Genomic DNA, 23,723 nt, shown 5'->3' with positions numbered 1-23,723 from the left:
GTGGGGAGAGAACTGTGCAGCTTAGCAACTCCTCTCTTCAGAAGTCTGCCTTAGCATGCAGCATGCAGACAGATTTTTCTCCTCAAAAACAAGCAATCCCACCCACACTTGAATTTTTTTTTCCTAGCTATGTTATTTTCAAACTATCAGTTCAGAGATGAAGGATGGTTTGATTTATTTTTTTCCCCAGCTTTTGCAGTTGTTTAGCTTACTTTATTTGTATCGAGTGAACATCTAGTATTTTTGTAATACCACTCCCTTTTGAGGCAGTTTATTTTCTTAAAAATATCAAAGTCCTTTCAGTTCCTCATATGTTTTGGCTTCTACTGCTCTTTTCTCACAAGTTCAAAAGCCTTTCAGATCCTTCAGAAGCCTTTGGCCACAAAGGGCTCACAACCTTGTACATCACCTGGGGGCCTCCTCACTGGGCAGCCCTCTTGCCTTGTAGCTCCTTCTTCTGGCTTTTGTCTTCTCTGACATCTTCCCAATTTCCTGCTGGGGAGTCATGACTCTCCTCTTGTTGCAATAGCTTATTTAATTGCATGCTTTTGTCATACAACCTGTGCAGTGTTTTGTTCACTGGGAGACAGGAACTCAACTCAGCATTTAAGACATACCAAAAAATGTCCCTTAAAGATCCTCTCTGAGCCATGACAACAATTTCAGTGAGAGGGAATTTGTGCTAAGGGTGTTGTCTTAAACCAAGGCCATCCACTAGATGTCTGTGAGGACCCAAGAAATTCCATTGCGTAACTTTCATTTCTGTAGCTGCAATGGTTCATGGTCAAATCACACTCATGTCCTGCACCACGAGTGCTATTTTATTTCCCTGCTTCCTCACCTTAAAAATGGGGTGCCTTTCACTCCTCTCTTATTTCCATGTTGCTGCTTTCCGTTTAGTTTGAACTGTGGTTTCCATTAGATATAAATGCCAACAGTATCCAAAACGATATTTTTTTCCCTCATATCCGTGTTTCTAATGTTCCTGCTGGTTGTTAACTGCTTGGGTTTGGGTTCTTGTAGTCTTGGGGGATGTCTACAGATTCTGTTGTACTTCTGGTGCCATGTTCTTTAGATTATTGAAATCATCGAACAATCAGATCCGTCTTCCTTTGTGTGCTGACTCTTCTATGATGCTCTGTGTAGTTGAAGTTATTAATTGCAAATAGCACTGTGATCTGATTTATTTTCCTAGGTCAGTAATAAGGAGATATAAAATGCACTGTAACAAAATCCACTCTTTTTCTTTCATTTGCTGGTCTTGTAGATTCTGTCCAATTAAGGCATCAGCTTGGTCTGATGAGGGCAGGAAGAGGAGTTTCCACTGCAGTACAAGTAAAGAATAACAATTAAAGTATTTACTTAGCTCAATTAATTTTTAAATCCTTTTTTATTATTATTATTTTGGGCTGTTAAATAATCCTTTGGTTTAGTACACGCTCTTAACAGTGCCTGGAAAATCCTGGAAGGTTATGACTGATGAGTTTCCTCCCTGACTGCAGGAGGACATTCATCCAGAGTGCCCTACAAGAGCTCTACCTGCCATCCCTCCTGGTGCATTGACACCACATGTGATCCCTACTCCTGCACTTACTGAAAACCACTTAATTATGCTTAGAAATGTGAGACCCCTGAGGAGCTGAAATTTCATGTCTTCTGGCATTTTAAATTTCAGTGGTTATATTCCATCCAGCAAGACGCACAGTGTGGCTTTATTCCATGAGAAAACACGAGGGAGGGACCCAGACCCCCATTCACAGCAGCAGCTCTGAGCGTGGGGATGGCTGGCGCTGGGAAGTCGGCAGCTGGGTGTGCTGGAGATGGGCTTTGCAAAGGAGTTTGGTGCTTCGGGTTTTGCTGTAATCGTAGGTTATCTCTAGGCTGCTTATCTCAGGAGTAAACATGCTGCTTCAGCTCACAGGAAAGTCAGTGTGTGCTGGGTTAGAAGAGCTGGAAAAACTGGCACAGTCGAGCTCTGTTTGGGGACAGCCTTGCTGTCAGTTGAGTCACTAAATCCAGCCCAGGTACCCTCACGCTTCACTGCAAGTGAAGAGATTATTATAACTTTAGCTAATTCCCTGTAGTTATTACTGAGGCTATTTCTTTCTGTCTTAACACAGAAGCCCCCTCTCCCTTTTTCTTTTCCATGGCATTAACAAACACTTTTTTGTGGCTCTTATCTTCTCCCCGCCAGCCTTAACTCAGTGGCGGTTTTTTTGTGGCCAACTCCACCCTTTTCCACTCGGGGCACCGGCTGTTTGTATCTAAACTCCAGTCTTCAAACAGCCTGTTATGAGCTGTATCGGCTGTTTGGGTGAAGGTCTTCCTCTCCACGGGCAGCTGTGTTTGCAGCACAGGAGTTAAAATTAACGTCTCTTCACTCTCGAGAACAAAATACCAGTTAAGTTTTGAAACTTTTCTTCAGTGGTTGAGATTTAGCTTAGAGACTCTGTGTGGGCGCGTTTATATGTAACATAGATAAGTGGAGCTATACACTTTTTGAAAATGGTTTTTGGATATATAAACTCTGTTTAAAATGGGCAAACGTGAAAATGGGTGAAGGGGTTTCTCATATTGTTCTGCAGCTTTTAAGTGCTTCTATGAAATGTAGGGGCTACTTTCCTTTGGAATGACATGAGACTGTTTGGACATTACTGTAATTAGTCCTGATGTGAGCACATGCTTTCTCCCCTTAAAGGTTTGCGATGGTGTGGAGTATTTGCAGGTGACCTGTATACCATTGGGTTTTTTCTTATTTTTTTTTCTACTTCTTTTGAGTGGATATACGGAGAAATCAGTGGTCAACAAACAAGAAATAGCATAGATGGTCAAAATACTTAAGAGCCTGTGTACTTTTTAATATCCTCAGAGATCTGCCTACCAAAATGAAGAGATTAATACCAAATTTTTTAACAGCGTCATTATTCTGTGCTATATATATTTGCGTACCCATGTAAAATAGGTTATTCTAGCAAGTTGCTTATTCCAGTTTTTCTGCATATATTGACTGAAAAATACCAGTTGTCAACTGGTACATGCAAATGTTGCTTTGATTCTTAAAAGCCCAAATTTACACTGTCAGTTCACACTTAGACTGCTCTTCTGAAAGAAAATGGAAGTAAATGAGTGAGAACTAAGGCTTCTAACTTCACTCTCAAGTTTCAGAGAGCTGTTGCAGATCTAAACTGTAAGATTCTTGCATCTAAACTGCCTGAGTTTATGATGTGTATTTGGAAAATGATTGGAAATATTTCTGGAGAAGTAATTTTATGGTGTTAGAAAGGCCTTGACCTAATCATGCTACTAATGACTCCATCAAGAAAAGCTGTGTCTGTTCTGCCAGCTGCAGTACTGTGTAAGGCTGTCTAAGCTGGTTTAAAAGAGCTGACTGCAGTTTTGGAAAGAGTGGTGTTCTAGAAACAGTTTTAGGAACAGGTTGAGCTGCCCTGTTTATTTTTACTGGTGAGTTGTGAGTAAATTCATGTCTTAAATCAAGGTGGTGGAGTGACATTGAGAAGGTGAGATGGGAGCAGAGCAGCAGCCTGCGGCATACCAAGGTCAGGCTGCTCGCTTGGGTGTCTGCTGCTGCCAGGTGAATAAAAGCACCCTCCCAGTTGTGCATCTTGTCTGAAAAGTTGCTTTACCTCTTTTCTAGTAGCTGTCCTGGGCCCAGTTGTCATACCACAGGCTGCTCCCTATGCAAACTTTCAGTGGGGTGCTTGGGGAGCTGTTTCAGCACAAACAAGGGGGGGACACAGGTGCTTGGCTGGGCAGATGAACTTGCTGAAGGCAGAAGGATGCTTGTGCAAACAGGAAATGATTCTCAGCTATGGCATGGTGGGTTATCCAGCTGTGGCAGTGCTGTGGGCACACAGGTTGTCCAAGTCCAGAAGTGGTGCAGCTCTGTTGATGATGGGATCATGGACAGCCATGAAGTGCTGTGCTTCTCACTTTGGGTACCCTGCTGTGAAAAGTCACTGTGAAAAGTTACTGTAGTAACTTATATCTAAGGTTTTAGTGGTTTAAAACAAACAAACAAAAACCCCAAAGAGCCATTTAAATCCCAGAGCTGAAACTTTCTCTTGATTGAGCAATGCTGAGCTTACAGCCGAATAACACAATTTTTCATTCATCTGACAGTACAGTTTTACTTTGTCAGCATTTTCTTGTCAAATACTACATCTGAAATTACCAGTGACCTTTCTGCATGAAAAATATCTGCTTTGTGCCAGAGCAGCGTGTTTGTCATCTTTTTGAAAACATCTCTCTCAAGTATGACTTTTACTTGATCACTTGTGGGCAGTTGCAGTGTAATGTCACATATGTACATATCACAGTCTTATGAATCAAAGCAAAACCAAACCACTTGGTCTCCAGGCTCCATACCCATTAGCAGAAATGGGGGAAGGTTGTGTGAGCACACATGGGATAGTCATTTAAGGACATAAAGACCTTTTTAGGTTTTAAAGGTCTGTAGCATTGAATGAAAGGTACGGAAATATTCATAAATGTCCATGAAGAAGTGTGCATGAGTCACGTGTGTGACATGCTGAAGGCTGCTAGAAAACATCACTACTCAGTGGCGTGTGGATAAATTGCATACTTGATTCTATGCACTTCATCCATATTCTCACCTCTGTTTTACAGCTCATCCCAAACCTCCATATTTCCTACTTTCCTGGCTCTTACCTATCTTCTGTTATTTCTAAAATTATCTTTAAGGGATGCTACTTTTTTGCTTTAACAGAATTGTTGATACAACCCTAAATCCTCATTTGTAGTAGTCTCAGCAAGTATGTTAACATACTACTGTTAGCATAAAAGAGCAAAACTAAGCTCAGAGGACTGAAAACAACATGATCAAAAAGCAGAAGAATTAAAAATACAATAAGAAATAAACGATCTTTCTGTCAAAAATTGCCCAAAATACTATCAATTATACTACCTTTCTTTCTGCTATAGAAGTAATATTACTTGTACAGGTTATAAAAAAAAATTCTAAATATAATTGGTAAGAATTTACTGTGAATGTTTTTGCAGATCTTTTTTATAGTCCTCGTTGAATTGAAGTGGGAATGATTTAATGTAATACAGATAACTGTTTATCTCCATCTCCTCCCAAGCAAATGCTTCCATGAATATCATGAATTCCGTCTTCCACATGGCCCCCAGGAGACTACAAATGTGCAGTTTCCATATATACATATTGTAAACAAGGCTGAAAGAACATTTCAGCCTTACAGAGTGTAAAATGGTAGAGTTTCTTGCAGGGGGCCTCTTTCAGTAATAATTGAGAAGTAACTAAATATCTTGAAATGACAGAATTTGAAAGTAAATGTAGCTTCCTGATGGAATATATTGGCCGGTCATCTCTGCAATCTTAATAGGTCATGGGAACAGAAGCAGAAAGTCACATAAAGCCATCATCTCATGGTGAACCATCAGTAGGGGAGGGAGCTGGCACTGGGACGGCTGGTGCCCGAATGTCTGTTTTAAGTGTTTTGTAACATGGGGGATGTGATGTGCCAAGAACCAAGGAAGTACCTCTGTTGTTTTACGTTTTTTTCACTTTTGATAAAATATGGAGGTTGAACCTCGACTCCTTTTTCTATGGCCTCTGAGCTGTTTGACCACCAAAATGCATCTTCTATTTATTTGAAAAACCCTTGTCTTCTACAGGGGATTGTATAAATCATGCACATCTGATTTTCATTCAAAACCATTTCGGTGGTTTTTCATTCAAAACCACTTTGGTGAGAGATGCTCAGATTCAGGTACTAACCCATCTCAGGCATGAGTGATGCCAAATCATCTGTTTCCCATTTTTCAGACTGTGATTTTCCATGTATCCGACTTGATACCCTGGGGAACAGCAGTGCGCTAGACACTCAGTGCTGCACTTGAATTTTCAGTGAGAGTTGAGCTTTGTGTATGTGAGAAGCTACTTACTGCCCAGTGTTCTGCAAATGGGGCTCTGGGCCTCTCGGAATGAACATCCCAAATTGGTGGAAGCACCTTACCTTGACCTCCTCACTGGCATTCTGTGGAAATAACAGGGCCTTGCTGCATCTTAAAGGCACATTTTGTGAATTAGTAAGTTAATGTTTGTGAAGCACTTGGATTTACAGTAATTATCTGCCCACAGAAAATCTTGTCAGATAAATAATAATTGTTACCTCAGCAGAGTATGTGCAGCCTCCACAAAAGGCACAGGGCTGCATGCTGAGCCACAAGAAGAGAAAAAATACTGACCTGCTTTTCTAGTGAGAATGAGCCACTGTGTGCCAAATGAGGCACAAAGACAAGGTGTCTGTGCTTAAAGATTATTACCTAGGTGCAACAGGGACCAAGACACATCCCCTGCTTGTCTTAACTTCCAGCAGTCCAGGCATCCGCATTGCCATTGGAACACGAGGATGATGGCCATCCTCAGAGCTGAATCAGATTGAAGGGGGTGGGTTTCACATCATCTGCTCATAGATGAAGGATGAAAGTCAGGATGTTTTCTCCAACCACTTGGTGTTTTATACAAGTACTTTGCTTTTCTGGCAGCTGCCTCCCCATAACTCCCTCCCATCAGGTCTTTACAGGCTCTCACTGCTGAGGCACCTCCCATACTTCCACTTTTCTCCCAGTTAGGTTCCTTTCCTCACGCAATTCACTGTTTCTTCTTTCCTTTTTCTCATCTGCTGCTTTCTCCTGCTGCATAGATGTTACCTCCATGAACCTCTGAAGACAAAAATCTGACTTTGCCTGTGCACCTTCAGACTGCCAAGAGGTTGTTCAGCAATTTGAGGGCTGCCACGAGCATAGTCTGGTCTGTGTTGAGAAATCCATGGAACAGGTCACTGCATAGTCAGTTGGTGGGAATCTTTAGAGGCTTTATTTATCTGTCAAGTCTCAGGTACACTCAATCCTGACAAAAATTATTCTAAGGAGAGCATGGGTGTCTGAAAACTCGGTCATTAAAGTGCAGTTGTGGAGGCTCAACTGTCCAACCAAGAGGCCATATCAAGTAGAATCTTGAGGACGTTTTTAGGAGTCCAGTAGTGCTCTCTCTTACAGAGTCAAAACCTGTTGATGAACAGGCTGTCATGAGATTGGTGGATTTTACCCAGCAAAGTGGGCGTTTTGAAGGCCTGAATTAAAATTCAGTGAGGAAATCACGTTTGTCATACAGAACTATTTTCTTTTTTTAATTGAGAGCAAGTACTCCGCTAAGCAAGGCAAACTGCAAGGAGCAATTACATACAGGGAATAGCCTGGAGTTAAAATGGGAGCCAGCTGCTGGTAAAGACACCAAATGTCTTTTTGGAATGAACTGGCAGGAGTGTTCGCAATACACCTCAGCTCGTGTTGTGTGCAGCTTTGGGTACTGCTAGTTTGGACAAAGGCTGGAAGATGCTGCCAAGAAATAATGAGAGAGGTAGCAAATGTAACTTATAATGGAAGTTTGAAGGAACAGAATTTACTTAGTCCAGAAATGTCAGGATTGCAGTAGTCCTAGGACAGGCATTCGCTGTGGATAGGGGATAATCTGCCTGTCATTTCAAAGGAACAGGCTTTGTCCACAGTGCATAGTATATTAAATTTGATACTATAAAAACCTTTTTCATGATATATTCTGCAAGACTATATCTCTTGGGCTTGCAGACATTTTATTCAGGAAAAGAAGGGAGGGGTTTTCCCTTTGGGAGAAGGAAAGAGAGAGGAGATAGCATCCTGGCATTCCTTCTAGTTTCTGCATGTCTGTGATACTACTTGAGCATGGATGAGCTCCAGTTTTCCAGTTGTTTATAACTTTATCAAATTTGGATGGATTTTCAGAGGGACTACATTATTAAAAAATATCTAGTACTAAAAGCAGCGTATCCTGGTCAAATTTCAAGTACATCTTCCAAAATATGGACAACACTTTAATTATTCATAAAAATGTTTTTTATCATTTAAAAAAATACATTTTATCTTGTCTTGTACTGGGAAATAGTTAATCCTCTGCGACCAAACTCCTCCTTTCTGCCCCCCAAATTGCAAATACCCAGCACACAAACTTCAGGTCAGATGGTTAAAGTCTGGCAAAGTTATAAGCAGCTAAAAACAAGGTCTAAGGGGAAGTTTCATGTAACAATAAGAGGCAAAACTACCAGCCCCACCTATAATAGAAATATGGTTATCAAAGCCAGGTTTCCTTGATGATTCTCAAATGTTTCTACAGGCTTTTAGAGAAGATCTGGAATGCCTTATTCAAGAACAGATGAAGAAGGGCAATAACCCCACTGGACTGCTTGCGTTACAGCAGATTGCTGAATACATTACAGCGAGCACTTTTACAGGTTTTTCTTCAGCTTCACTCAGTAAGTGAATCAAACATATAATTGCACTTTTCCTTTTTTTTTTTTTTTAATTGTCACCGGCAATGTTGTGATCTCCACTTTCTTTGAATACAAATTCTGCCAGAGCTTGCCTCAGCTGTGAAGTAGTACAGATGGTGGCCTTAACTTGCCTTTTTAGGCTTCTTTCTCCCAGATTCCTTGATTTGTATAATGATGTACAAAATGGTTGGGATCCTCACACTCAGTTCTATAATTTGCAAATAAAAGTTTAACTGGGTTAGGGAACAAAATGTTGTGCCCTGTTATTATTAGCAGTTTTAACATGAGCATAAACCGAGATGTGAAGTACATTGCCATTCAGATTGTTTATTTTTCTACTCTTGCATACAAATTGTTACTAAAAAAAAAAAAAAACAAGGGGGGGGAAGAATACCCTGGCAAATTGAGTCATTACACAAACAGCTCCCACAGTTAAAAACAGCTTGTAGTCTGCACTCCAGTTATAGAGATGTCACTGGGATCTTTCAGTTAACACCCAAGTTCTTCTTTCCAAGTCATGAAGCATTGAAACGCCCAAGTCAATTTAGGTTCTGTGGGTGGACATCATACAGGAGCTTACAAGCCTGAAGTACAGTGGCAGCTGTCAGCATTCATAATTTTTTGAGAATTGGTCCCAAAATGGTGCTTCAGGGTTCATTTAACAAAACGAGTGGAATAGAAGAGCAAAGAGCCCAAACAGTCTCATCTTCACATCTCTGGTTGGTTACTGAAATGATGTGTCCGACTGTTGTCTCTGCTACATTTACCCAGAGGCAGTGGTGACTGATCTCAAAGTGCATACTCTTTTTGCTGAAAACCAAAATGGTTTTTACTTCTTCTGGTTGTAATTCTCCCTGTAAACAAAGGTTGTAAGCTGTCCAAAAGATATTATGTATTCACGAAGGGGAAAAGGGTATGTTTGTGTAGTCACAAGTCAAAGAGATGAATTGATCTTTGTGATTTCTCTGTTAAGAGGTGATCCCTTCTGTTAATCCCTTTGAGAACTCTTGCACTAATCCTAATTTTCTCATTAGGACTGAATTAAAGTACTGAGATAGCTCTTCAAAGTAGTTATATTGGTGTCAGAAGTCCATAAGGAATGTGTTGTCCTGTAAAAAAAAAAAAAAAACAAAACAAAGTAACATGTAAAAATACTTCATTAGTGACAAATGTCTTAAAGCACATTTCCAGTCCTGTACAGGATATTGATTCAGGAGAGAGCTCAGGAAAACCTTTATTTCACCTCTCTTAGATTTGAAAAGGGAGGAACACTTAAATTCAGGTATGGTTCCTACTGTCTTAAAGTAACAGATGTTTCAGTAACAACCTTAGAAATCCCAGTAGTGAAGTTCCAGTCTAGTAATTGCTGGTACTGCTAGGCTAACAACTTAAATACACTGCATCTGGAAGATTGTGCTAGAAGTCATTTAATTGTCCAAGTGGCTATCATCTTTTTTTGTCTGTTTCTCAGGCCATGGAATGATTACACCCATCAATGACCTACCTGGGATAGATACCTCCTCGTTTGTTAAGGGAGAAAAACTTACTCGTTGCAAGTTAGCCAGTTTATATAGACTGGCTGACTTGTTTGGGTGGGCACATTTGCCAAATACCTATATCACAGTAAGTATTTTAAAGAATAACATTTTTTATTTAGAATGCTACTTATTCATTCAAATTATTTTTCCCCTGAATAAAGTAAATAAGATCAGTAATCTATTTTATTCTTCCTTTGCAGGTAAGAGTAAGCAAAGAACATGACCATATTCTAATCATTCCAAGAGGTCTGTCCTTTTCTGAAGCTTCAGCTTCTAATTTGGTACGTGATTCACCTCCTGTAATAACCAATGAGGCTCAACCTGTTTTCTAAAATACTTCTGTGGCTGCTAAAATGGACTTCTAATCTATAATCACGCTGTTATTTGGGTTTTTTTAATATTTATCCACCAGATGAAAAGCTGATTAACTTTAGATACTAGCATCCTTTGTTTCTCAGCATTTCTCCTTAGGTTTAGCTTTACTTTCTGTTGCTTTGTCTTCAGTTTCAGTGTGGAGCAGCGGTTTTGTTTCCCTGTCTGATGAAGCTCATCAAATAGCCTCTGTGTAGCAGTAACCTTTTATAACCTGACAGTATGATAATATGTGTGAAATTACTCCACAGGAGAAGCGTTAGTAGAATCAGCTCTTATTGTTTTAAGTGGGGAAATAAAGTTGAATATCTTCTCTAGGCCCAATAAATGAGCTGGGTGAAGTTACAGGCTGTTATTTAGGCAATGGCAGCTGATAAATCACACATCTTTTGGTGCAGAACCTGCCATATGTTCTTCGTGACAGTAGATATCTGTAAGGAAACTTACCTCCAGGTCAAAAGGGTACCAGATAGAGATTGACAGCATTACATAACAAAACACCTTGAGATATGACCTTGCTGTTGTTTTTTGTTGATACAGGAATTACAATTTTAATGTTCCCACGAAACTGAAAATTCCTTATGCATTTAATGTTCCTACTGGACATTTCTCAGGGGCTGAATTTTCTTCATATTTAAAATGTAGGAAATGTTAACAAAATTAATTTTTGAAAGTCAGAAACCAGGAAAGGTCAGCTAGACTGAAGTGGAATATATGTTGTATCAGAGTCTTATCCTTACTTCTTCCATGGCTGGACTTCCAACAACTGTCAGGGGCTTGTACAGCAGGATGGTTTATTGACACACAGATTCATGGCTGCTCTCCTACTTTTTTTTGTGCTCTGAGCCCTAAATACATAGGGGGGAATTTGGTGCTAAATAAGAAAGGGAGGGTAGTTTCTAGACTATTGAAATTGTCACAAACTTTCTGAATATCATTTGTTTGTTTGGCTCTTTCAGGTTAAAGTAAACATCCTAGGAGATGTAGTGGACCAGGGAAGTACAGCTCTTAGTATTGACAGTGTAGGATTCAGTCCACACGTGGCCATCTACTCCACCCGCCCCGACGTCAGATGTGTGATACACATACACACCCCTGCAACGGCGGCTGTAAGTCTTCCTTCAGGATAAAGAGTAAAAGAAAACAGCTTTACCTTATGAACTTAAAAGTGTGTTTCTGAATCTCAATCACTGCTCATGGCAGTGATTTTATTTTTGTTTTTAATACCGGCTCTATGCTGGCAAACAAGAGTCTGAGGTTATCAAATAACCAGAGAAAGAGGGCTGGGCCACTGCAGTGAAATGGGATAGAAATAAAGTGATGCTTAGATATCGTTATGGTCAGGTTGTGGAGGTTGTAAAGCATAGGGTTTACACAAGTTTCATTTATAGCATCTTAGACAATATATTATGCTATATAGATCATCATTTGCATTATGCAGTTCCATTTTTTAGGTGGTTTAATTAGTAGTTATGTTCAGTTTGGATTTATGTCACTATTAAAATGTCATACTTAACATAAATTTAAAATGGTCTGCATAATAGTGATAAAAATGTAATGAGGCTTGAAAAAACTGGTTTGAAATAAAATAATATTAATTTATTTATCTATAAATATATATGTATTCCTTGACCACAGACAAAAAAAAAAGGGATCAATAATTTCTTTTATACTAGCTTTTTGAAATTATAAATGTGCGAAAGAAGGAAAAAAAATTAAGCTTATGCTGAGAATTAAACATGGATAAAAATTCACAAAAATTAACTCAGTTGGGTTAATTTGTATTTTCCTCTAATGAATCTGTTCCTAGGCTGGGTAGCAGCACCTCTGTCATCCTATTGGAAACTAGTCTGGTAGAGGGGGATTGATTCTAAGCTTTCACTGTGGAGAGTTTGTCTCTCTTGTAGCAAAGATACAAAAGTACATCCTGCTAAGGCTTGGGTGGTTGAGATATGAGTTTTAAGTTTCATTTTTTCCTAATTATCAGCACTTCATTTTCATGAAACAGGTTTCCTCTATGAAATGTGGCATCCTTCCCATATCACAAGAGGCTCTGATTCTGGGAGATGTTGCTTATTACAACTACCAGGGATCTCTTGATGAACAGGATGAGAGAATTCAACTTCAAAAAGTTCTTGGACCCAGTTGCAAGGTATTCAACCTCCTTCATGCTCTTCATAAACGATTTTCATGTCCTGTGCCAGTTTCTACCACTTAACATTAGTGTCTTCATTTACTAGGTATTAGTCTTGAGAAACCATGGTGTGGTAGCACTAGGAGAGACACTGGAAGAAGCATTCCACTATATTTTCAATGTGCAGCTGGCCTGTGAAACACAGGTGAGAGAGAATTATCTGTATTTAATTCCAAACACTTATGCTGCAAAAGCTTTTTCACAAATGAAATAATCACTGGTGTCCCCAGGTTCATGCATTAGCTGGAGCAGGTGGGATAGACAATCTCCTACTACTGGATCTGCAGAAGTTCAAGCCTTCCACGCACGCCGTGGCAGCAATGGGAGGAGGTGGAGTTAATATGGCTTCGCAACACAAATGGAAAGTTGGGGAGCAAGAATTTGAAGCGCTCATGCGGATGCTGGACAACCTGGTGAGAGCACATGGATGGTGTTGTCCATATGGTCCCTGTAAGCTTTTGAGTGCAGGATTAGCTTCTGGAAAGCAAACAATTTTTTCTGGTTTCTTTGTGATTTTTGAAACGAAGACAGAGCAACTTTGTGTATGTAAAATCTATTCTACTTGCTTTAGTTTGTCATATGTCACTGTTTCTGACAGTGGTATTTTGTCATGATAAGAATTTATAATGCTTTGGACTTTGATTTTGTCCAACCATCTTACAAACATGATTTGCTCCTTATAGTAGCTTAATAGTAAAAATATATTGTAATTACCACCTAGTAAATAGACATGGCAGGTTCCCTCTCTATATTTTGTTATTAACTCTAGTATTAGGAGAAGAAAAGGCTCCAGGGAAAACTCACTGAGGCCTTTCAGTACCTTAGAGGGGCTTATAAAAAGGAGGGAGAGGGACTTTTAATATGTGCAGAAAGTGACAGGACAAGGGGCAATGGTTTTAAACTGCCAGGTTTAAATTAGATTTTAGAAAGAAATTCCTTACTGTGAAGGTGGTGAGGCACTGGAACAGGTTGCCCAGGGATGTTGTGGCTGCCTCATCCCTGGAAGTGTTCAAGGCCAGGATGGGGACTTGAGCAACCTGATCTAGTGAATGGCATCCCTGCCTATGGCAGGGGACTTGGAACTAGATGATCTTTAAGGTCATCCCTTCCAACCCAAACCATTGTATGATTAGGAAATCAGATGATAATTTATTATTTTTAAAATGTCCATTTCACTGCTCTATGAATTCTGGAACAGCCTCCCATACCAATAGAGTGAGGAGTGGGGGAGTGTCATGAGCTGGGATGTGCTGTTGTGCAAGACATAAATGTCCTCATGGAAGCTGCCTAGACCATAACCTGAGCAGGGGGTCATTTGGTGGTCATACATGTGCAAAGGCAGGAGGAAGGTGAAGTGAGAGTGGAGTCCTGTTCAACTGCTGCTGTACTGTGTTGTAAATATGTCTCTTGAATGTAAATAGTATGAATTAATGATGGACAACACCACTAACCAGGTCTCTGAAGAGAACTCAGTGGACCTGCTTAATGCATATAGGGCAGCACAAAAAATCCATTGCTACTTTGGATACCTTTTTCTGATTTTTAATAAATAATTCCTTCTATTTATGTTTTTAATTATTTTTCTTTTTTACTTCTCTGTAGGGATACAGAACTGGCTATGCCTATAGGCAACCATTAGTCAGGGAAAAACCCAGACATAAGAGTGATGTTGAGATCCCAGCCACTGTGACTGCCTTTTCCTTTGAAGATGATACAGTCCCACTTTCCCCCCTGAAATTCCTTGCACAGAAGCAACAGAGAGAAAAGACAAGATGGCTGAACTCTCCAAACACGTACTTGAAAGTTAATGTGCCTGAGGAGTCCTGGAACGGGGAAACCAGTCCCAGGACTAAGATCACGGTAGGTAGAGATTTTGGGCAGCCACTTCATTTTTGCCCTATTTGAAAGTAAGTTATGCACAGTTTTTATGAGAAAATCTTTAACAGGATTAGCAAGTAAGTTTATCAAGCAAATTAAAATAGGCTTTTCAGAGACTTAATGACATTAGTACTAAGGGTTCCCTTTGTTTGGTGAGGGGGGGGTTAATAGTTTGTAAGAGTAACAGTTTATGATAAAATTTAACAATTATTTCCCTGTTGTTACTAGCTATTCTGATTCCTGAAGCAGACAACAGATTTTCTGCCGGATCTTTTTGTGCTATTAGTTAACCAACAAACATAGTAAGGTTTTAAATCATCCAGGGGTGGTTCTCTTTTTTTATACAAGGGAGACACAAGCTCTAATCCATCTCTAGCTGCCCCTTTCCTGTTTGTGAGCCTGCTGAAAACAGCTTTCAAAGAGTCTGTTCATGCTACGGCTTTTAATGATGATCAAGATTTTTTTCCCCCTCCTGCAGCTCACCAAGATGCTTCTACTTAAGTTTCCAGCCTGCAGAGAGGTGGCTTTCATGGGACTACAAAGTGTGTTATTTGCTATTGACTACTCCCAGTTGTGCAGTACAACTGCAAAAGCATCAGCTCCTCCTGCTGGCAGGCTGGCAGGTTTCTAAACTTAAGTTTAGAAGGAAACCCTGCTTATGAAGAGAAAAAACCTGCAGTCAGAATGTGCAAAGGTGGAAGTCAATTGCATGAACAAGGTCTCTGGATCTATGTCCCAGTTACTAGGAATTGTGATCCTTCCTAAATACAGAGTCATAAGTACACCGTAATACTGCATTTTTCTGGAATGTATTTCAGTGTTTACAAAAAAGTAATCTTAATTGTATATGTTCAAGGCAACTTAAATCCTCTTGGGCAAACACATAAACCTGTAAGGAGATGGGATTATTTTGTGAGTGTCATGTGGAATCGAAAATAAAGGCAGAAAGTCCTTTCTTTTATATCTCTTCATTAGCAGTAAGACAACACTAAGAATTGTTCCTCTCCATCATGCTGGAAGTTTTAGCTTCTTTATTTTCTTCCCCTTTAAGTGGATGAAAGCTGACGACTCTTCCAAGACTAGTGGAGGAACGCCAATCAAAATTGAAGATCCAAACCAATTTGTCCCTCTAAACACAAACCCAAGTGAAGTGTTGGAAAAGAGAAATAAGGTAAACGAAGTGTGATGAACTGAAAATTGTAACATTTCCAAGTAAAATTATATGTTCAAGCAATGATTCAGCAGAGCAGTAAAATAACATTTTCAGATGTTTTGATTTTATTAAGAAGTTTCTTACACTATGTGTGATTTTTGGCACTCAGAAGCGTGTATTTAAATGTGTGACATACGTGAAGTCTGGAGACACTCAAAAGCGTGTATTTAAATGTGTGACATACGTGAAGTCTGGAGACACATACGTAGTATGTATATATTTAAATTTTGAGTGCAGTAGTCTGAAGGATGAGTATTAACTCTGGAAATTATAGATTGGAAAGGGTAGTCCCTGCTATTTAGTGTCATATTTAGTGGATAATTAGGTGTCAACATGAACCGAGTTGCTGTGCATCATCTACAGCATGATTCAATCTCAGACTCTAATCTTGCTCTGCTCTGTTTTAATTTGCCTAGTGCTTATTAGGCTGGAGTTTTTGTGACCCAGTCCTCTTTCTAATGGCAGTAAAAAAAAGAAAACGAGAGATTATTTTTGGACCTCTCTGTAAACAGAAATATCTCACCGCTTTTCCCTTCCAGCACATAAGACACTGACTATCAGACTGACCAAATACTCCACCCTCAGCATAACTATATTAACAGATATTCAGGACATTTTTCATTTGATTACATATTTTTTTCTTTTTTGGAAAGCACTATATCAGTATCCTTGGAGACTGGAGTTAAAAGGAGCAAATCCCTTCCTCAGAACTGGAAAGGCACCCTCTAATCATCTAGGGATTAATAATACGTGTCCCAGGCAATGATTTTTAAATTCATGCATGTCACTGTCTCATAGATAGTTTATTCCTAATTTTCTGGTTTAGAATTTTTTTATAAGATCTGTATTGGTATTTATATCTGATCTGTCAGTCTCTTAAGCACTGACAATTTGAAGTTAGGGCTGTTAGTTTAGGGAAAATAATAAGCTATTCACAAAAGGAAAAACTTTACCAACCTTTATGACCACAGAGTTCTCTCCAGTAGCTGAACATGTGTCATTTATGAGGTGGGGAGGACAGGTTCAGAGAATATTCCTTGGAGCTTATTTCTAAACATTGGCTTGCATGATGAAGTGCAGGAGCTGGGACTATGGTGGATATTTGGGAGTACTGCAATATCGAAATAATATATGCTGTATATTCAGAGGTGGAAGAAGAGTTCTTAGTTTTTAGGTGCAGCAGCATACAGCTTGATCCTCCAGCCATTCAGTGTGTTAATGGCTTTGGAAAGCTCATGGGCGTAGGATTTGTTAAAGAGAAATACCTGTTTCTAACCAGGTTTACTTTCTCTGTATAGATAAGGGAGCAAAACCGATATGACCTAAAGACAGCAGGACCACAGTCTCAGCTGCTCGCAGGGATCGTTGTGGATAAAAAGCCAAGTTCAGTGAGTACAACGTAATTCACTAATTTACAGCTGTTTGAGTTGTCTGGCTGCCTGTCTTTCAAATGTCAGTTCGGGCCATTGTCTTTTTAAGCGATTGGTTAGAACTGATTATTTTCATGCCAAATTTCAGAGGTGTGACACATTTTATTCATATTTCATTTGAAAGGTTTAAAATGTTAGTTTCAAATCGCGATATGCACGTTAAGTTTGCCACTATTAATATTAATGAAGTAGGACCCTGTCTAAGTGAGAGAGGATGAACTTTGCAATGCATGGGGCCAAAAATAATCTTCATTAGTTTGTGGAACTGATGTCCACAGTAGTGATTGAGGCCCTGAAATATCTGAGTTTAAAAGGTGGGATTTGACCATGTAGAAGACACAGCTTTCATTAGAAACAGGCTTCTTACTGGGAGGGAGGTTTTTTAGTTTCTTGACTGTCCACAGTAATCTTTTCTTGAATAGAATATACTTACTTCCAAACAACACAGATATCCCTAATAAAGTTATCCAACAAACTGTGATGAATTCTAATTGGAAACCTATAAATCTAGTTTTCAACTGTCCATGAGTTAGTAAGTCTTATTTTCCCATTTTGGTTTCAACTATTGTTTTGAGATAACACTGGGTTTCCTTATTTATTTCAGACAAAAAGAATATTTTGCAAATGAATTTTCTTTCAACATGAGAATGATTTTAAAATTTGTCATTTTAAGATTCATCTTGGAGACCTTCCACTTAGATTCCTAAACAGGAACATGAGCACAGTTACTTTCCTGCAAAAAAAAATCCTAGAACTTGGGCATCTGTAGAAAATAGGGAAACCTCATTTTTGATCCCCTGTTAGGATCAACTGTGTGAAAGGACTTTCACTTCTGTGAAGAGGCCCTGAACTGTAAACTCTTAAGGCAGGTCTCTACTCTGGAGCTGTCCCCCCTTGATTAAAAAAAAACCAAAGCACCCAAACAAAAAAAAAAACAAACAACTAATTACTTAACTGCTGCAAAAGGGTAATTCTTTTACAGCTCAGCAGTCAGTATTCATTATTATGAGAATGCCTCTTAGATGGGGTAACTTTTGCCTGGATGCATCCGTGTTTTAGTTCTGTATTCCCTGGGAATCTGGTGTCACAAACTCTGGGCAAAAAAAGAGACATTGTCTCTGTATGTCTTGCTTTTGCTTCTTTTTTTAACTGTTAAATTCTGTGGTTTTCTCTTTTCCAGCCAATGCAATTTGATGACGAGCACGCGCCACCGGCACCGCCCAACCCGTTCAGCCATCTCACTGAAAAGGAACTGGAAGAGTACAAGAAAACAATTGAGCGCAAGCAGCAAGGGCTGGAAGGTCAGTGATGTGGTTTAGATTGTTGGGGTTTACATTTTAATAATGAGTGGGAAAATACCTACTGTAAAATTGTATACATGTTAATTATTAACACATACAGCTACTTTAGAACTCATCATTCCTTGAGGTGGTAGAATTCTTTTTTAAATGTTGTTTGTTCTTTAGTTAGTGGTAAAATTGAAGCAATGAAAGGTTTGCACAGAAATGGGGTTGACAGAAACACACTTTAACATGATGAATTTTCTTGTCAGAATCATAGAATAACTTCAGGTGGGAGAGTCCCTGAAGGTCATCGTAGTCCAACCTCCTCCTCAGAGTTGATATTAAAGTTAGATGTGCCCAGCTGAGCTAAAGTTTACTGGGATGTTTGGTCTCGGCTCCTTTAATTTTTCTTCTGTTCTCTCAGTGTGCACAACTCTTTCACTTTTTACATCTTTTTCCAATACTACCAATACTACTGTTTCATAGAGAATTACTAATTCAGTGTTGATCTTTTATATGTTTTTTTTTAACAATAACACTGTGATTTCTTCTTCACTAATACTGTGTAATAAACCAATTTTGTTATATGTCACATTCAGGACATACTATAGTAGCTTACTGTAACAGCAGACTGTGACTTATGGCTAGAGAAGACCACGGGGCATGGCACTTGAAATGCAACCCTGCCAGCTTTTTAATCCTTTCTATTAAAGAACTAATATATAATGATTTTTAGTGGATAAAACATGTAAATCCACAATTCTGTAGTGTTTCAATTGTGTATTGTAACTTCTTGAAGTTGTCAGCCTGAGCAAGGCAATGCTATAGCAGAGCTGTAAGTCTTGTAGCACTAGCACTGACACTCTTGCTTGACTTTCACTTTTGCATGGCTACTAACTCCAATCTTGTCCTGCAGATGCTGAACAGGAATTATTCTCAGATGACGGTTCATCTGTGTCACAAATTCAGTCACAAACTCAATCCCCGCAAAATGTCCCAGAAAAATTAGAAGGTATTCCATGCAATTTCTGTACAATGCCAATGGCTCCAATAACCCAAGTCATCCACTTTTCTGCTGCATTCTTACACTTGCATGAAATCAACTGAGCCAGAAAGAGCCCACTTCTACAAAGTCTGGGAGGGACTTTGTCCAGAAAACTATTTTTCCCAGTCTTTTCTAATACATAATTCTCACAAACAGAAAACAACACAAGGCATGCTGAAACTTGGATATTAATCTGATGAAGGAAATAGATATTAAACTTTTATTTTATTGAATATGTTAAGATTAGATTTTATGCCTAAGACTTTCCTAGCAAAGTCTAAGTAGGCATTTTGAAAGGGAAGTTCTCCAAAGACTTCTGTATGGAATTAGTCTCTTGCAGTAAAGTGTAATTTTGAGTGTGCTTGAGACTACGTACATCTATGCTGTGTAGACTGTATTTGTACATACTCTATGCAGTTTGATCTGCGTATGCACCTGGCAGAGATAAAGTTAGATTTTTCAGCCCATTTTCCTTTGATGACATTTTCACAGTATTATCTGCTTACAACAACAAAGAGTGTGGATAAAGGGGAAAAACCCACATCTAAGCACTCTGGGTTTCATTCTTTGGATCAGAGTCCAGACTCACAGTATTTGCTTCTATACTGGGTTTTTTTTTGCAAAGTAGTGTACATAAATGATTGCAAAATCATTTGCTCTTTCAGAAAACCATGAGGATTCCTATACCCAGAATGCAAACCTAATATCTGTGGAGATGCCAGTTGTGGTGGTGAATGGGAAGGAAGATGCACATGACGTGGAAGAGGATCTCACCAAGAGGGTCAGTCAGTTAACCACAAGTACTGTGGAGAGCGTAGAGATTACCATCAAAAGCTCTGAAAAGATAGAAGAGGCCCTGTCTCCTGAAGGGTCACCTTCCAAATCCCCATCAAAGAAGAAGAAGAAATTCCGCACCCCATCCTTCCTGAAAAAGAGTAAAAAGAAGGAGAAAGTAGAAGCATAAGTGCAGTTCTGTTGTGAGGAGACATTGCACATTTTAAACGTTTAAGTTTTCCATTAACAGCGTAGTGTTAGGGGTGTGCAGTAACTGGACTTTTAACCTAAACAAAAAGAAACTGGAAGAGGTTTTGCTTTAAAAAAAAAAAACAAAGAGACAAAAAAAACTTTACATGTTAATTGAAAGTTAATTCATCTCTCACTTAACTGTGTCCAAAATTGCTATGAGGGCTGGAAACATTGATTAGTTTCATGTAGAACTACACTGGCAGGTGCTCCATTACCATCATAGCAAGGTCAAATACCATCACAGTATGCAGCAGCAAGTTCTGCTTGGAGTATTTTGCAGACCTTAAAATTTTCAGTACAGTTAAAGTCTTTATTAAAGTTACTGTTGAGTGATCATATGACTTTTTAAAACTGCTGTCTCATTTGGAAACCAGATCATACATTTTTGTATTGTGATTTTTGACCATATATTTTATGTTTCTGTACCCCTGTTCGAGTGGGTACATATTAACAGCACACCTTTAAATCTTTTTTAAGATTAGCTCACATAGAAATATTATACACTGGCACATAATATTAGGGGAAAAACTGTGTAAGAGAAAGTTTATTTGGAATTATACAAAATGTCTAAAGAATTCCATTATTCAATAACTTTTTTGCCAAATATTTCATTTTAGTGAAATATAATTTTTGAAGACTTCTTTTTTATTCTATCAGTTGGGGCGGGGGAAACCCTTATTTTTCAAGAAGGGGGATTTTATACACTTAACATTGATAATTTAGTTTAACTGGCAAAACAAAAAGAAGATTTTATATGTTCAAATGTTTGTATACCATTCAGTATAAAGGTATGATAAGCATGTGAACCAAGCATTTAATAGTTAGAGTGTATTTAAGAATGCTTGGTTTAGAATATACTTAAATATAATTCAGGAATCCAGGGACTTAGAAATCAAAGGATAAAAGCATATAAAATTGAACTGGATTCATGTTTAAAAATTAGTCATGGGTTGTTCTTTTTTTCTCTCATGGTATTGTTAATGAATGAAGAAAAATAATCTCTTAACATAACCAAATGAAGGAAACAAAACTGTTAAAAGGGAAAGTGAAATAGTAGGAAAATAGGAGGAGACAAAGAAAGTAAAAGTTCGGTGATTATTTTTTTTAACTATATGATATGGATTGCGGGATATTTTTATTAAATCAGCAGAGTGACATTTCCATATTAGATGTTTTAAATAATTTGTATGGATTCATACAGAGTGCAACACTGTGGGTTTTTAATTCAGTTTCATTCAAATTGTAAAAGGGTCTTGTGAATCTGTGTTGTCCTTTGGATGAACCCAGAGCAAATCAGAGCCTAGTGCCATGGGTAAGGGTGGTACTGCCACTTACTCATTTTTACTTGTATTGTCATTTTAGTACTTTTACTGTATTGTAAATACAAACTAAACATAGAAATTAACATAGGGGTTTCTTCGCTGTGTCAAATGTCTGTAAATCAGTCATCGCAATAGGAAGTATGTTTTTAACATCCATGTGATTCCCAAATTGCCGGTTGAAATATTATACCATATATAATTGTTAAATATGGCTGGAGAGTGGTTTGGCATGCAAAAATGTTGATTATAGCATGTTCGGGGCTGGTTAGCTTTGACCGTGTAAGTGTGATAATGCGATGTTGGAATGGATCCTGGAAACAATTTTCTAGCTATCACTAAATACTGGAATCAGTGTTTTTAATCATAGTGGAAACTTTCAGTTGCTTACTTTGTTTTTTATGTTCTACATTATTTGTGTTGTATTACAACATATGTAGAAACAGTAACCTGTGAACTACGCTTTTCATAACTTTTTTAAAAATATATCTAAATGAATGCAATGTGCATAAATATTTTTTAAAATGCAACCGTGAACTATTTGCACCTTTTGCTAATGCCTCTATTTACTTGCTTTGGCATAAAGAATGAGCCAGCCAACTCTTGTGTCCTGTGGAAAATATATAAATGTTATCTGAAATTGCTCATAGATGTAATGCTAATTAATGTTAAATCACAAATAAACAGTATTTTAAATATATGGATCTCATATGGCAGCCTTTTGTTTATACAGTCCTCTTATATCTCTCCCTTGTAGAGAAGATGCTCTGATTATGCATGTTGGTTCTCAAGAATTTATTCTGAAGATGGCTCCTTGCTTGTGCTTATCCTGAAAGCTATGCAAGCAAATAACCTGATCCTGTTGTTAAACAGTTGTTCTCTCTGTCACAGGTCCTGGAGGTGAAAAAGGACAGGCCTGTGGTAAAAAACATGGCACTGGCAGGCAGTTGTTTTGAGCCCCAGGTGACTTGGGCTGCATCTTTTGCTCTGCAGCATCATGGGCTTAGATGTGATGGCCCAGGACGTGTGGCTGGGGTGGTTTAAGTGCTGTGTAAGTACAAAACAGGGAAATAGCTTGCAGAAATTACCTTTTTTTTTTTTTTCATTAATGAAAACAAAGTTTTCCTGTAGGGAAGGCTTTTAATACGAAGTTATTTGTAGATATCTGTCATGCCCTGCCAGCATATGGTATATGTCAGAGCCTCTGAGGCTGCAGAAGTTGCAGTCTAATGTTTTTGTAGCTGTATCAACTCTGTGAAATGTCTTTAAGGACTTCACAAATGTTTATTTTCCCTGTCCTTCCACAAATCAGCCTTTTGTTTCTGTTTACAAGCAAGTCAAAATTCAGCCCTCTGAGTTTGGTGACAGTTTCATGAACTCGGTCCCTATGTGGGAGGATAATTTTGGTTTAGCATTTTAAATAAATCTTATCCAAGATTTAAGTAATTTTCTGACGATCATTTGTCTCCAGGAGCATCTGCAGTCTGCTCAGGGCTGCACTAATGTCAAAGTAGACACTGTGTCAACACAGAGGAGTGTACACTGTAAGGCCAAGTGTGTCTATAGTTTTCTTCTTTGAACTCTCTATTCCCAAGGGTCTACAAACCACATCGGACCCTTCATTTTCACTTAAATCTTACTCTTTTATGGTGTCACAAAGATCTGAGATTCTGCAAACCAAAGCATGGAAATAAAGTAGATGTTCATAACAGGCATAACAGATTAAGGCTTAAATCTTGAGAAGCAGGAGCCTTTGGAAAGATGAGCTTCAAAATGGGTCATTGACCTGATAGGAAATAATTATTGTCATCAGGCTACTTAACCCGAGAGAGAGCAATACAGAGAAGCAGTGGTTGCTATAAAGAATTACATTCAAGCTGCTACCTGAGAACATTAAAAAGGAAAAGGATTTGTAAAGCTGTGCATCTTTCTACCCCACTTTTGTCTATGTACAGCCGTACTAAAATCTGTGTTGTGATCCAGGTGATCACCTGCCATCATCTTTTACAGACTCTCACCTGCTCTGGAGATGTGTTACATAGCAAACCAGATT

At 38.7% G+C, this 23,723-nt stretch overlaps 1 protein-coding gene across 3 annotated transcripts in view; it reads left to right on the top strand.

Moving 5' to 3' along the window:
• Positions 1 to 22,370, top strand: part of ADD3 (adducin 3) — a 97,911-nt gene extending 75,541 nt beyond the window's left edge. The window contains exons 4-16 of one of the 3 annotated variants that reach the window (XM_027735246.2): positions 8,216 to 8,354; positions 9,844 to 9,995; positions 10,111 to 10,191; positions 11,242 to 11,391; positions 12,291 to 12,434; positions 12,523 to 12,621; positions 12,707 to 12,889; positions 14,079 to 14,336; positions 15,406 to 15,525; positions 16,866 to 16,955; positions 18,178 to 18,298; positions 19,197 to 19,292; positions 19,991 to 22,370. In XM_027735246.2, coding sequence (XP_027591047.1) covers positions 8,216 to 8,354; positions 9,844 to 9,995; positions 10,111 to 10,191; positions 11,242 to 11,391; positions 12,291 to 12,434; positions 12,523 to 12,621; positions 12,707 to 12,889; positions 14,079 to 14,336; positions 15,406 to 15,525; positions 16,866 to 16,955; positions 18,178 to 18,298; positions 19,197 to 19,292; positions 19,991 to 20,289 — 1,932 coding nt within the window. In that variant the 3' untranslated portion in view covers positions 20,290 to 22,370. The remainder of the gene's footprint in view (positions 1 to 8,215; positions 8,355 to 9,843; positions 9,996 to 10,110; positions 10,192 to 11,241; positions 11,392 to 12,290; positions 12,435 to 12,522; positions 12,622 to 12,706; positions 12,890 to 14,078; positions 14,337 to 15,405; positions 15,526 to 16,865; positions 16,956 to 18,177; positions 18,299 to 19,196; positions 19,293 to 19,990) is intronic. The other 2 variants (XM_027735247.2, XM_027735252.2) reach the window with 2 other exon arrangements.
• Positions 22,371 to 23,723: the final 1,353 nt, after the last annotated feature.

This window comes from Pipra filicauda, unplaced genomic scaffold, assembly GCF_003945595.2.
Source record: "Pipra filicauda isolate LSUMZ 115617 unplaced genomic scaffold, ASM394559v2 scaffold213_size2393758_pilon, whole genome shotgun sequence".
Lineage (NCBI taxonomy): Eukaryota > Metazoa > Chordata > Aves > Passeriformes > Pipridae > Pipra > Pipra filicauda.
The sequence above is the reverse complement of the archived record's forward strand: the minus strand, read 5'-3'. Positions and strand labels throughout refer to the sequence as shown.